The 12,756-nt window shown below is 39.2% G+C and overlaps 1 protein-coding gene across 2 annotated transcripts in view; it reads left to right on the forward strand.

Moving 5' to 3' along the window:
• The window catches only part of SRFBP1 (serum response factor binding protein 1), a 213,506-nt gene that overhangs the window by 184,745 nt on the left and 16,005 nt on the right, over positions 1–12,756 (forward strand). For both annotated transcript variants that reach the window (XM_073624677.1, XM_073624678.1), the window contains one exon: positions 51–1,206. In XM_073624677.1, the coding sequence (XP_073480778.1) occupies positions 51–1,206 (1,156 nt within the window). The remainder of the gene's footprint in view (positions 1–50; positions 1,207–12,756) is intronic.

Consider the following 12,756-nt stretch of genomic DNA (forward strand, 5'->3'; position numbering starts at 1 on the left):
ATGTATGTTTATGTGTCTTTGTGTATAAACCCTACCAATCTTTATTTTAGATGCTGTCAAAGCTTTCAAAGAAGCCAGAAAAATTGCTGCAGAGCAGGAGGCTAAAATGGAAGAAACATACCAGCATGATGAGCCTGTGCAAACTGTGGGAATAGACACAGATAAACAGTGTAAGCAGAAGAAAACAAAACAGAACCAAACAGCAAAAGACTCAAAAAAAATAGAGGAAAATTCTTTGGACAATCCTCCTTGTAAAACACTACTTAAAGAGACTGATTGTGTTACTAGCAATGAGCAACATGAAGAGAAGATTCTTGATTCTCACAGTGGTCTAAAGCAAGCTTCACTCACAATACCTAAAGCTGAAATGAAAATAGTAGAGGGTGTCCCAGAGAAGCCAACATCAATCACAGTCCCTAAAGTATCAGCTGAATGGAAAATAGTAGAAGGTATCCCAGAGATGCCAGCATCACTTACAGTCCCTAAAGTATCAGCTGAACGAAAAATAGTAGGCGGTGTCCCAGGGAAGCCAGCATCGCTTACAGTCCCTAAAGTATCAGCTGAAAGAAAAATAGTGGAGGGTGTCACAGAGAAGCCCGCCTCACTTACAGTCCCTAAAGTATCAGCTGAACAGAAAATAGTAGAAGGTGTCCCAGGGAAGCCAGCATCACTTACAGTCCCTAAAGTATCAGATGAATGGAAAATAGTAGAAGGTGTCCCAGGGAATCCAGCATCGCTTACAGTGCCTAAAATATCGACTGAAAAGAAACCAGTGGTAGGTGTCCCAGAAAAGCAAAGGGAAAATAAAATTGAGAATAAAAGTACACTTGGAAAGAAAAATCCTGTTCGTGAATCTGGCTCTGACTCCAGTGATATTGAGGACTCTGACAACGAAGAAAAGGAATATTTTGATGACAGTACAGAAGAAAGGTTTTATAAGCAGAGCTCTGGTTTTGAGGACAGTGATAGTGACAGTGAGGATGACTTTTTTATAGGAAAAGTGAGAAGAACAAAGAAAAAAAAATCGAGCAAAAAACCTCCTGCAGATAAAGTTGAGGAAGAGAAGCTTCCAACAGAAACCACAAAACCCGCAGCTGGAGTTATGAAGAGTCAGAAAGGGAATCCAGCTCCCAAAAGTGTAAAACTAGAGTCTGTTTTTTGCACTTCCTTATCAAACACCAAACAGAAATCATCAATTATGACGAGGTAAGTTCTAGTACTATCTATGAATTTAAAGAATAAGCTATATTGGTTCTACAGTACGTATTCCTAACTAAGGATGAGCTCAGGCGTGTTAGCAAGTGGCACGTGCCGAGACCACCAGGAAGTCGGCACTGTGCAGCGCTAATCACAAGCAGTGAGACATTTCCCGATCTCTGCAGCCGCACATTGGGACAATGTCTCACTGCCTGTGATTAGTGCTGTGCAGTGCTGACTTCCTGGCGGGCTTGGCACGTGCAGCTTGCGAACGCCCCTGAGCTCATCCTTATTCCTAACAAAAATAAATAACATGGGAATAGCTATATACAGCAACACTTTTCTTGTAGTTCCCCCTAAAAGAAATATTCACATATCTTGCCTTATGAACGATAAAATATTCTGTTTCTGGCCACCCATATTTGTGCATGAACAAGCCCAAAGACAACTTGTCTGAATACATATCATCTCACTGCTCTCAATGCATTGTATACCAACAAAAACACATTGTAACTGGTTCTATCAATGAATGGTTTTACTTCAATAAGGTGGACTCGGAATTCTTCTATCTGTATCCTTAAATTTGAATAATTCTATGCTAATCCTCAGGAGAAGATAGAGCAGAATAGGGTTTTTTTCCTTGTCAAAAGAAGTTTATTGAGTATACAATGTTATAAAAATACATAAAGTAAGTTTACAAGGATCTATAAAGTAAGCTCATTGTTTTACAGTAGGGTTTATATAGGTAAATATCATGAAATTTCAAATATTAAACATTGGGTTCACGTAAACCTAAATTAAAGATATATATCATTTCCTTAGTTACTTTTGTAGGTATTTAAATGATTTATACCTACTATACATATTGTTTACAAGTAGAGTGTATATAGGTCAAATAAATTCTGATAATGAGCTTTAATCGTAAGGTGGAGAAAAGGAAAGAGAAAGAAGAAAAAGGGTTGAAAGGTAGAGGTATGGTCCACAAGGTTGTCCCGCTCGTCAGTTTATTATTCTTTTTAGTTCTCTTTGAAGCCTTAGAATGGGTGTCTCTGTAAGTCATTTAATCTTACCATGGCAACAGGACAGAGTCATTGAAGTTTGACAGGAACTGTTGTTTTATCCAAGGATGCCAAAGTTTTTCAAATTTTGGAATTTGATTTTGATCGATGGCTACCATCTTAGCATGGGACATTGTATTATTCATTCTGTGAATTGTTTCTGCTAGTACCAATGTAGGAGATTTCCATGCCTTGGCCACTGTTTGTTTTGCAGCCGTTATTAGTTGGATCATAAGTTTGAATTGAGAGAGTGTTAACCATTCCGGTTTTAGATTAAGTAAAGTTAAATATGGATCTGGTTGTATTATTTTTTAAAATATTTTAGATGCAATCACGAAGACTTCCTTCCAGAAGGTTTGGATTACTGGGCACGTCCACCATATGTGTAAATATGTGCCTATTTCTGGGCATCCTCGAAAACAAAGAGCTGAGGTATTAGGTGAATATTTTGCCACTCTAGCGGGTACAAGGTACCAGCGAGTTAGGACTTTATAGTTTGTCTCCAGTGCTAAGATGTTGGGTGAAGATGACTTAGATGTGAGCCATATGTTAGACCAGTCCGTGTCTTCTAAAGTTCGTCCCAGGTCCTCCTCCCACCTCTGAACGTAAGAGGGTCTATTAAGATTTGCTACTCCATATAATTGATTATAAAGTGATGAAATTGTACCTTTAGCAAATGGATCTTTTGTACAGATTGATTCAAAAATGGATAATTGGGATAATGGTTTATCCCCCTTTAGGAATGGTGTATAGAAATTTTTGATTTGGAGATATCTAAATATCTCAGAGTTTGGTAGATCATATTTTTCTCTAAGCGATGGGAATGAAAGAAATGATTTAGATGCTATGAAGTCATTTAGTGTCTGAATGCCTGATGTTGTCCAAGCTTTAAAAGAATTTGGGTAGATCCATGCCGGATAAAAGGCCGGATTTCTGATAAAAGAAAGGAGAGGATTGTGTGGAGATTGTAACTGATATTTGGTTTTTAGTTTATCCCAGAGAGATAAGAAGTGTTTAGTTATGGGATTATGAATTTTAAAGCGGTCTTTAGGATCAAGCCATAATAAATTTGATATTAATAGAGGGTCATTTTCTGAAGCCTCTATAAATACCCATAATGGGATTTCCTGTTTTGCATGGTATTTGGACAGACTGGCCAAATGTGCTGCTCTGTAGTAGTTAGTAAAATTAGGGTATCCCAGGCCTCCTTTATTTTTGGGAAGATGTAGTGTGTGTATAGGTATACGTGGTTTAGAAGAGCCCCATATAAACGAAGTTGCTCTTTTTTGTACTATTCTCAAAAAATAGGAAGGAATTGGAATAGGGAGGACTCTGAATAGATAAAGCAATTTGGGTAGAATAGTCATTTTGATTGCATTAATCTTCCCTATCCAGGATAAAGGAAGTTGCGACCATTGTTTTATTAGATTTGTGATCTGTCTTAATACAGGAGGATAATTGGTTGAGAATAAGTCAGAATGAGATGCTGTTAAATGAATTCCAAGATATGGGATTGATTTTTCTGCCCATGGGAGTGCAGCCCTAGTCGGGATCAATTCCATGTTTGTGAGTGAAATATTAAGCACTAGGCATTTCTTAGGATTAATCATAAGGCCGGATAGGGCTGCAAACCCATCAAGAGCTGGTATTAAGTTAGGACCAGAGACCTGTGGTGATGATAGAATAAGTAATATATCGTCTGCAAATATACATAATTTGTGTGTAATAGCTCCTACTTCAATGCCAGTTATAGTTTGGTTTGTTCTGATGTATTGGGCCATGGGTTCGAGTATAAGGGCAAATAATAAGGGAGATAATGGGCAACCCTGTCGGGTACCTCTTTCGATATTAAAGGCTTCAGATTTGTATCCAGCATATTTTATATAGGCTTTGGGTTTATTATATAATGCTTTGATCCATGTTAAAAAGTGGGGTCCAAAACCCCATTTTTGTAATGAATATTGCATATATTGCCAGGATACTGTGTCAAATGCCCTCTTAATATCGAGAGATAGAAAACATAAAGGGATTTTCTGTTTTTTAGTAATATGTGCCAATAACCCTGCCCTGCGTATATTATCGCCTGCCTGTCTATTTGGCATGAAGCCTACTTGATCTCTATGTATTAATTTTCCTATAATGCTATTGAGGCGTTTTGCTATTATTTTTGCTAATAATTTAATATCGAGGTTTAACAGAGAGATAGGCCGATAATTCACACAGGAAGTATCATCAGAAAGGGGTTTTGGGATCATACAAACAATTGCCATTAGTGTTTCTTGCCGAAAAGAATGTCCATCTAGAAGTTTGTTAAAAGTTTCAGTGAGAATGGGAGAGAGTATTTCTGAGAATGTTTTATAGTATAAAGCCGAGTAGCCGTCTGGGCCTGGTCTTTTGTTAAGTTTTAGGTCTTTTATGGCGTTAGCAACTTCATCTATAGTTATAGGCTCATCCAAACTGCTTTTTTGATTTTGAGATAACTCAGGTAAGGTTATTTTTGAGAAGAAGGATTCAGCCTCTGTAGGATTAAATTCATTGTTTGTCTTGTATAAAGTTGCGAGATGTGAGTGAAATTTATGGACTATTTTAACTGGATTACAAGTGTAAACATATTTTGATAATTTCAAACGTATTGGTTTGAAAGATTTGTTAGTTGAATTTAATGCCCGAGCCAAATATGTACCTGGTTTGTTTGTATTCATGTAGAAATTGTGTTTGGAGCGTTTGAGGGATTTATCAACTGACTCAGTGAGAAATAGATCGTATTCCAATCTAGATTTTTCTAGATGAGATTTTGTACTCTGAGATGGATTATCTTGAAATGATATGTAGGCTGCATTAAAATTGAGTTCTAGTTTTTTTGCTAAATTTTGGCGTTCCCGTTTAAATAGTGCCATTTGTCTTTGTATTGTACCACGCAAGACAGGCTTATGAGCTTCCCACAGTGTTATTGGGGAGATGTCTGTTGTATTATTAATTGATATGTATTCCTTTAAAGCTTGTTCAATGGCCATCTGATGTAGTGGGTGTTTGAGCATTATGTCCGGTAAGTACCACGTTGGGTCATGCGCTTTTGGTATTGCTGAGGCTATAGTAGTGTATACTGCATTATGGTCAGACCACGGAATCGGAATTATATCTGATACAATAATTTCTGGTATCATTCCTATTGTTAGAAAAATATGATCTATTCTGGTGAAGGTTTGATGAGGGTGCGAGAAATAAGTGAATTTCTTTTTCATTGGGTTACTTTCTCTCCATGAATCTACCAGATTGTATTTAGAAAGAAGTTGAGAAAAAGGTAATCTAGAGGTTATTTTGGATGGTGTAAAAGGTGATTTATCTAGAAATGGGAGGAGGACCTGGTTCGAATCCCCACACATTATCACTGTTCCTATTTTGTGTGTATTAATCACTTGAAATATATGTGAGAGGAATGGTGTAGGTTGTTTGTTAGGAGCGTAGTAGGAAATCACCGTGATTGCTGTATCCATTATATAACCCATGAGTATCAGGTATCTACCTTCTGGGTCTTTAATTTCTGATGATAAGGTGAATGGTGTGGATCGGTGAAATGCAATTAGAGTTCCCCTTTGCTTGGTACAGGCAGAAGCCGTGTAAATTTGTTGATAAAAAGGAGAAATATATTTTGGAGTAGAATCTTTGGTGAAGTGTGTTTCTTGGAGGCATACTATGTGAGCCTTCTTGTTATGGAAAGTACGGAAGGCTTTGGTCCTTTTTTGAGGGACATTTATTCCCTGAACATTCAGGGAAAGTATATTCAGTGGTGTCATGGCAATAGATCAAATAGTTTTGACTTACTTTTTGTTATGCAGAGCTGAGTGCGCAGATCAACCTGTGTGGACTGAAGAGATGAATAGATAGAAAAGAAACCAGTGAATTCTGGAGTAAAGAGTAAACAAAAAACATACGAGATTAGATGATACATTGTATAAATAATTTTTTGCAAGTAATCACAATTTACCCGTGAAAGAGAATAAATATCTCTCTCAGGGAAATAAGTGCCTTCGTCACACTCCCACATAATATGGTTGGGAGAATGAGGAGGGCTAATGGGGGTACACGGATCTTCCGCTTACAGGAGAGAAGTGCTATGTCAAAAGACATCAAAATGATGTTTCATTAATTGGAGTGCAGAATATAGTTTTTGTTGAAATTATTTATTCCAGGGTGGTTGTATATGGTTAGTCTTGCCCTAGGCTAAATAATTCAGTTAGAAAGGTACTGTTAATAACTTTGGTATTGATGAAGATAGTTTGAATTATTTTGGGATTTTAACCCTTTTAGAGTAAACAATTACATATTTTATTCATACGTAACTGTTTAGATATGTTAACTCATAAAATTGAGGTTGTATTGCTTCAGATTAGAATAAACAAAAACATAATTCTAGTAACTAGTTAGGTAATAATATATTTGTTTTAAGAAAAGAAAGAAAAAGCTTCCATTACTTCTGGATTATTGAACATATTTGTCCTAAAAAGTAATAAATCTATTGTTATTACCTGATAATATATAACTGAACAAGAATTTCCTTATTTCACTTATATATTCTAAGGCTATATGAATCAGAAGTAATAAAAAATATAACTGGAATGTAACATGATCCCACACAGTGTGTGACTATCAGAATGCAGTTACATTCAGTTATAAATATAGGTTTTTTTATAGAGAACCCTCTCTTAGTATAATAAATGAAGAGATATCAGGAATTAGGATGTCAGTCCATTGAATCTTCTTGGTCCATGGATGATGTGGCATAACGGCCTCTTTTGTGAGAATGATGATTCCCATTTTGTTCTGAAATTTTCTGGGTGCTGCCTGAAGGTGAAGATGATGCCATTCTTCTGCGTGTGGGAGTGTTGCTGCTTGTGGGTTCTGTCAGATTTAATTTTAAAAGGGTTTGTTGTAGTTCATCTGCTGATCTGCTTCTGTAAATTGTACCTTGGTAGTTAAATCTGACTGAAAAGGGGAAGCCCCATTGATACATAATGTTGTGGCGTTGCAGTTCCATTAGTTGGGGTTTCATGGATCGTCTTTTAGTAATAGTAAGTTGGGATAGGTCAGCAAAAATTTGATAATTGTGTCCTTGAAAATTAAGTTCCTTTTTTCTCTTGCAGCAATTAGTATTTGTTCTTTCGTTCTGTAATAATGAAATTTTGTGATTATATCACGTGGGGGTCCATCTTTCTTTTTGGCTGTGAGGGCTCTGTGTACTCTGTCCAGTTCTAAACGTTCAATAGGGATATCTGGCTTTAGTTCTTGTAATAGAGCAGTAATAGTAGATTGCAGGTCTGTCACAGTTTCAGGTATTCCCCTTATGCGCAAGTTTGAACGTCTGGCTCTATTTTCGTAATCTTCGAGCTTAGTTTGAAGTATTAAATTCTCTTTTTTTAATTGTTCCAATTCTGTTATATTTTCTTGGGTTGTAATTTCAATTTCATCCATTTTTATTTCTAAAGCTGCGGTGCGGTTTCCCAGCTCTCTTATTTCTTTGGTTAGGCTTTTTGTTATTTGGTCTGAGGTTTGTTTTAAAGCCTTATGAAGCATCTTTTCAAATTGTAATAATATTACTGGGGATTCTGAGGAGGCTTGTGGAGAAGTTTGTGAGAGGATTTGTTCTGTATCTGACTCAAATGGAGAGTCTTGCTGTGACATTTTCTGTCTGTGAGAGCGCCCTGATGCTGTATCTTGTGAGGTGACTGGAGCTGCTTCAGCTGCAGTGAGTGCCTGTGAGCTCTTTGTGAGGTGATTTTTATTTCTGCCACGGTTTCCTCCCAGTACCATATTTCCTGCCCAAACTTTCACAGTTTGTTCCCTGGGGCAAAAAGGTTCAAATGGATACCTTTTGAGCCTGCAGGCTCCGCTTTGTCCTTCTCTTCTCTCCTCAGCGGTGTGGAGCTATAACAATGCATGTCTGCTCCGCTAGGCTCCGCTTCCTGCCCTCCTGAATAGGGTTTTTTTCAGTGCTGTTCTTGTTTCTTGTAATTTCTTTCCTTGCATCTCTTCTGATTCTTGTTTGATGTCTCAAGTTTTTTTCATCGCATCAGAAATCCGCTTACACTAAACATTTAGATTCCAACAAACAATGCATGTTTCCAGTACTTACGGCAGTAATTCTAAAGGATTATACAGAATTCCAATTTTCAATTATTTTAATTAAATTATTGTAGACATACAAAATCTCCCATATCATTCCAAACATATAAATACAAAATATTCAGAAAAATACATAAACACATATACAAATACAAAAAGAATGGATCTATCCTATAACATCATCTCTCGAATGGCCTTATTTCTAAAAATTAACGATCAAAAAATAAAATTTAAGAGATAGAGATACTACACCCTTAACTCCCGAACCCCCCCACAAAAAAAAAAAATTTAATAAAAAAATAATAATAAAATGAGGGGTCGGGGGCAGATAAATAAAATTGATTTGGGAGAAGAGGGAGTTCTGCAGAAAGATCAAAAACAACAGAGAATAGAGAAAGAAACAACACTCCCTACAAAGCAAGATATGGTAGAGATGATGTCTCACTTGGAGTACATGATTAAAGGTGAATTGAATGCCGCAAGAATGGATATACAGAATGGAATGTGCTACAAAGGGTAGAAGAATCTGAAGCCCATTTAGATGTTCATAAAAAAGCGATTATGGAGTTGCGGGAGAGAGATGAACTGGACTGGCTGGAAATAAATAATTGAGAAATTTGCTAAGAGCACTTAATAAATTTGGAAGGAACGGGGAGATGTATCCACTAAAGAAACAATTTTGTTAGAGTAAAATGAGGGAGGAATGTGGGGGATAGGCACGTCACGGTAAGCAATAATGAGTGGTGGGGGGTCGGGAGTGAATATAAAAATTTATTATAAATCATTAAAGAAGGGAAAGGGGAGAGAGGGGTAGGAAGGGGAAGGAGGAATTTCATATTATTATTATTATAGAATCCCAATTTAAGGATACAGATAGAAGAATTCAGAGTCCACCTTAGAGAAGTGTCAGCCAGTGACAAAAGGAAAACTCGGCTGTGATGGGGACGCAGAGGACACAATAATAAGACCATTGAATATCGAGTCCCCTTGGCTGCTTGTTGTGTTTTCCTGATTCATTATATCAAGCATTTGGGAGCCGACATCACCACTTCTTTGGATCAAGGCCCTGGCGGGGTTAACAGCCGCAAGCCCATTTTAGCTTGCCTCTGGTAAGCACGCATTTTATGTGGTGGAGGAGCAGGAGTTTGTGGTGTTGTCACAAGATATACCAAGACTTCACATGTGTGGCTATGTCTTAATATTATTTTGTGGTGTTGGGAGTAATTCCAAGATTTATGCACATTGTTTGCAATTTTTGTGTTGTATTAATTTATGGGTAACACAATTTCTAATTTAGCGCAGCTCCATTCTATTATTTCTATCTGTTTATATGTGTATCTCATATTGAGCTGCTGCTGCTCTTTTTCTTATTTGCATTGCTCACTTAGCGCAATAATTTTTCAATTTTTTTTTAATGGTTTTACTTGTTTATACCCAAATGTATCTGTTTTTAGTAATTTAAGAGAACAATGAGCCGTGGCTGCAGACATTTGTAACCTGCAAAGTGCTATCTCCTCATTATTATTATTATTATTATTATTATTATTATTATTATGCAGGATTTATATAGCACCAACAGTTTACACAGCACTTTACAACTTGAGGGTAGACAGTACAAATACAATACACTTTAATACAGTAGGAATCAGAGGGCCCTGCTCCTTAGAGATTACAATCTAAGAGGGAAGGTCAAGAGATGCAAGAGGTAATAACTGTGGGGGATGTGCTGATGGAGAAGATAAATGTACAGTTGTTAGGTGGGGGTCAGATAGGCTTCTCTGAAGAGATGAGTTTTCAGGGATCGTCTGAAAGTGGATGAAGTAGGAGAAAATCAGACAGATTGCGGTAGAGCATTCCAGAGAATGGGAGAAGCTCTGGAGAAGTTCTGAAGGCGAGCATGGGATGAGGTGACATGGGAGTTTGAGAGCAGGAGGTCTTGGGAGGAATGAAGAGAACGATTAGGTTGGTATTTTGAGACTAGGTTAGTGATGTAGCTGGGAGCCAGGTTGTGAATGGATTTGTAAGTTATAGTTAGTATCTTGAATTGAATTCATTGGCTGAGTGGCAGCCAGTGGAGGGATTGGCAGAGGGGTATAGCAGACGCTGAGCGGTTTGTGAGATGAATGAGCCTGGTAGCAGCGTTCATGATGGACTGAAGTGGGGATAGCCTATTTAGACGTAAGCCAGTGAGGAGGGAGTTGCAGTAGTCGAGGTGGGAGATGACCAGGGAGTGGATTAGAAGCTTTGTGGTGACATTGGTAAGGAAGGGCGTAACTTGGAGCTGTTGCGGAGGTTGAGGCTGCAAATTTTGGATAGTGATAGGATGTGGGGCCAAAAGGTTAATTCAGAGTCCAGGATTACACCTAGGACCTTGGCGTGGGGGGACAAGTTGATAGTTGAGCCGTTGCTTTTGACAGAGAAATCCGGGGAAGTGGCACCTGAGGGAGGAAAAGTCATGAGCTCGGTTTTAGATAGGTTGAGTTTGAGGAAGTGATGTGACATCCAGGCTGATATGTCTGCTAGTAAGTTGGTGATGCGTGAGGAGACAGATGGAGAGAGCTGGGGGGTGGAGAGATGGATTTTGGTGTCATCAGCGTAGAGATGTTATTGAAAGCCATGGGAGGCAATCGACTGACCCAGGGAGGTGGTGTAGATCGAGAAAAGGGGAGGTCCAAGAACAGATCCTTGGGGGACCCCAACGGAGAAAGGAAGAGGAGAGGAGTAAGTCGAGTTGTAATTGACACTGAAGGAGCGGCGGGATAGGTAGGATGAGAACCATCCAAGAGTATAGTCATGACACCAAAGGAGTGGAGTTTATTGAGGAGGAGGGGGTGGTCCACTGTGTCAAAGGCAGCAGAGAGATCCAGGAGAAGTAGTACAGAATAGTGTCCGCTGGTTTTAGCTGTTAGTAGGTCATTTGAGAGTTTCTGTTGAGTGTTGAGGGCGAACTTCGGACTGAAGGGGGATCAAGAAGTTTGTTCATGGTCAGATGGTCGCTCAGTCGGTTGTAGACCGGTCTTTTAAGAAGTTTGGAGGAGAAGGCGAGTAAGGAGATGGGATGTAGGTTGTTAGATTGGTGGTGTCCAGTGAGGGCTTTTTAAGTATGGGGGTGACTAGTGCATGTTTTAGAGCGTTTGGGAAGATGCCACAAGAGAGGGAGAGGTTGAAAATGTGAGTTGGAGAGTGTAGAATTGAGTCAGAGGGTGAGCGTAGCATTTGCGAGGGAGCAGGATCCAGGGGGCAGGTGGTTAGAGGAGTGTTAGATAAAGCTTTAGCAACCTCATTAATACTAGCAGGGTTAAATGAGGGAAGTAATTATTGTATCTGTGGAGATGAGGTTTCTGTGCGTTGGAGAGCTCCTCGAGAATTTTATTATTCTTATTTTTGAAGTGATTGGCGATCTCCTGGGCAGTGAGTGAGTTAGAAGGTGGATGACAGAGTAGAGTGCTGAAGGTAGAGAAGAGTTGACGTGGACTGGATGAGATGTTAATGAGTGTGATAAAGTAGGTCTGTTTGGCGGTGCGGAGGCAGGAATGACTTTTTAGGAGGGCAGATTTATATTGTGTGAAGTCTTCCTGGAACTTAGTCTTATGCCACAGACACTCAAGAGCGTGGCTACGTTTTCTGAGACTTTTGGTGTCGTCTGTGGCCAGGGTTATAGCAGTCTGGGCCTAATTCTACGTGTAGTGAGGGGGCAAGCTTTTCAAGGAAGGAAGACAGTGAGCTGAGATTTTGTCATAGAGGTGATCGGTAGCAGAGTAGAGAAGAGTTGAGGTGGCGAAGGTTTCTACGTGTAACTGTTAGGCAGTTGGAGGGAGAGGAGGTGGAAGACAGGGTGAGAGCAAAACTAATAGGTGGTGATCAGAGTGGGAGAGGATTGTTGGAAAGGTTGCACGGAGTGCACAGATAGAAGACAAGGTCAATAGTGTTGCCGTTGGAGTGAGTAGGAGCCTGTATCCGTTGCTTCGGGTCAATAGATGAGGTTAGACTGAGAAGTTTAGAAGTAATAGTAGTGTTAATGTTAACAGGGATGTTGAAGTCACCAAGAATAATTGTGGGGATTTCAGAAGAGAGAAAGTAGGGTAGCAAGGCAGAGAAGTCATCAAGGAAGACTTGTCCAGGGGGCTGGTAGATGACAGCAATTCTTAGAGAAATGGGAGGGAATAGAGCAATGCAATGTGCCCCAAAAGAGGAGAGTGTCAGAGAGGGAGGTGGGTGAAGTACCTGATAGGTGCTGCATGGGGCTAGAAAGATTCCCACTCCACCTCCCTTCCGTCCACTTGGTCTGGGGGAGTGAGTCCAGAGAAGGCCAACATGGGAGAGGGAAGCAGTATCTGATTCCTGAAGCCAGGTTTCAGTAATGGCAAGTAGGTTAAAGGAA

The sequence above is a fragment of the Aquarana catesbeiana genome, linkage group LG01 (genome assembly GCF_042186555.1).
Source record: "Aquarana catesbeiana isolate 2022-GZ linkage group LG01, ASM4218655v1, whole genome shotgun sequence".
NCBI classification, from domain to species: Eukaryota; Metazoa; Chordata; class Amphibia; order Anura; family Ranidae; genus Aquarana; species Aquarana catesbeiana.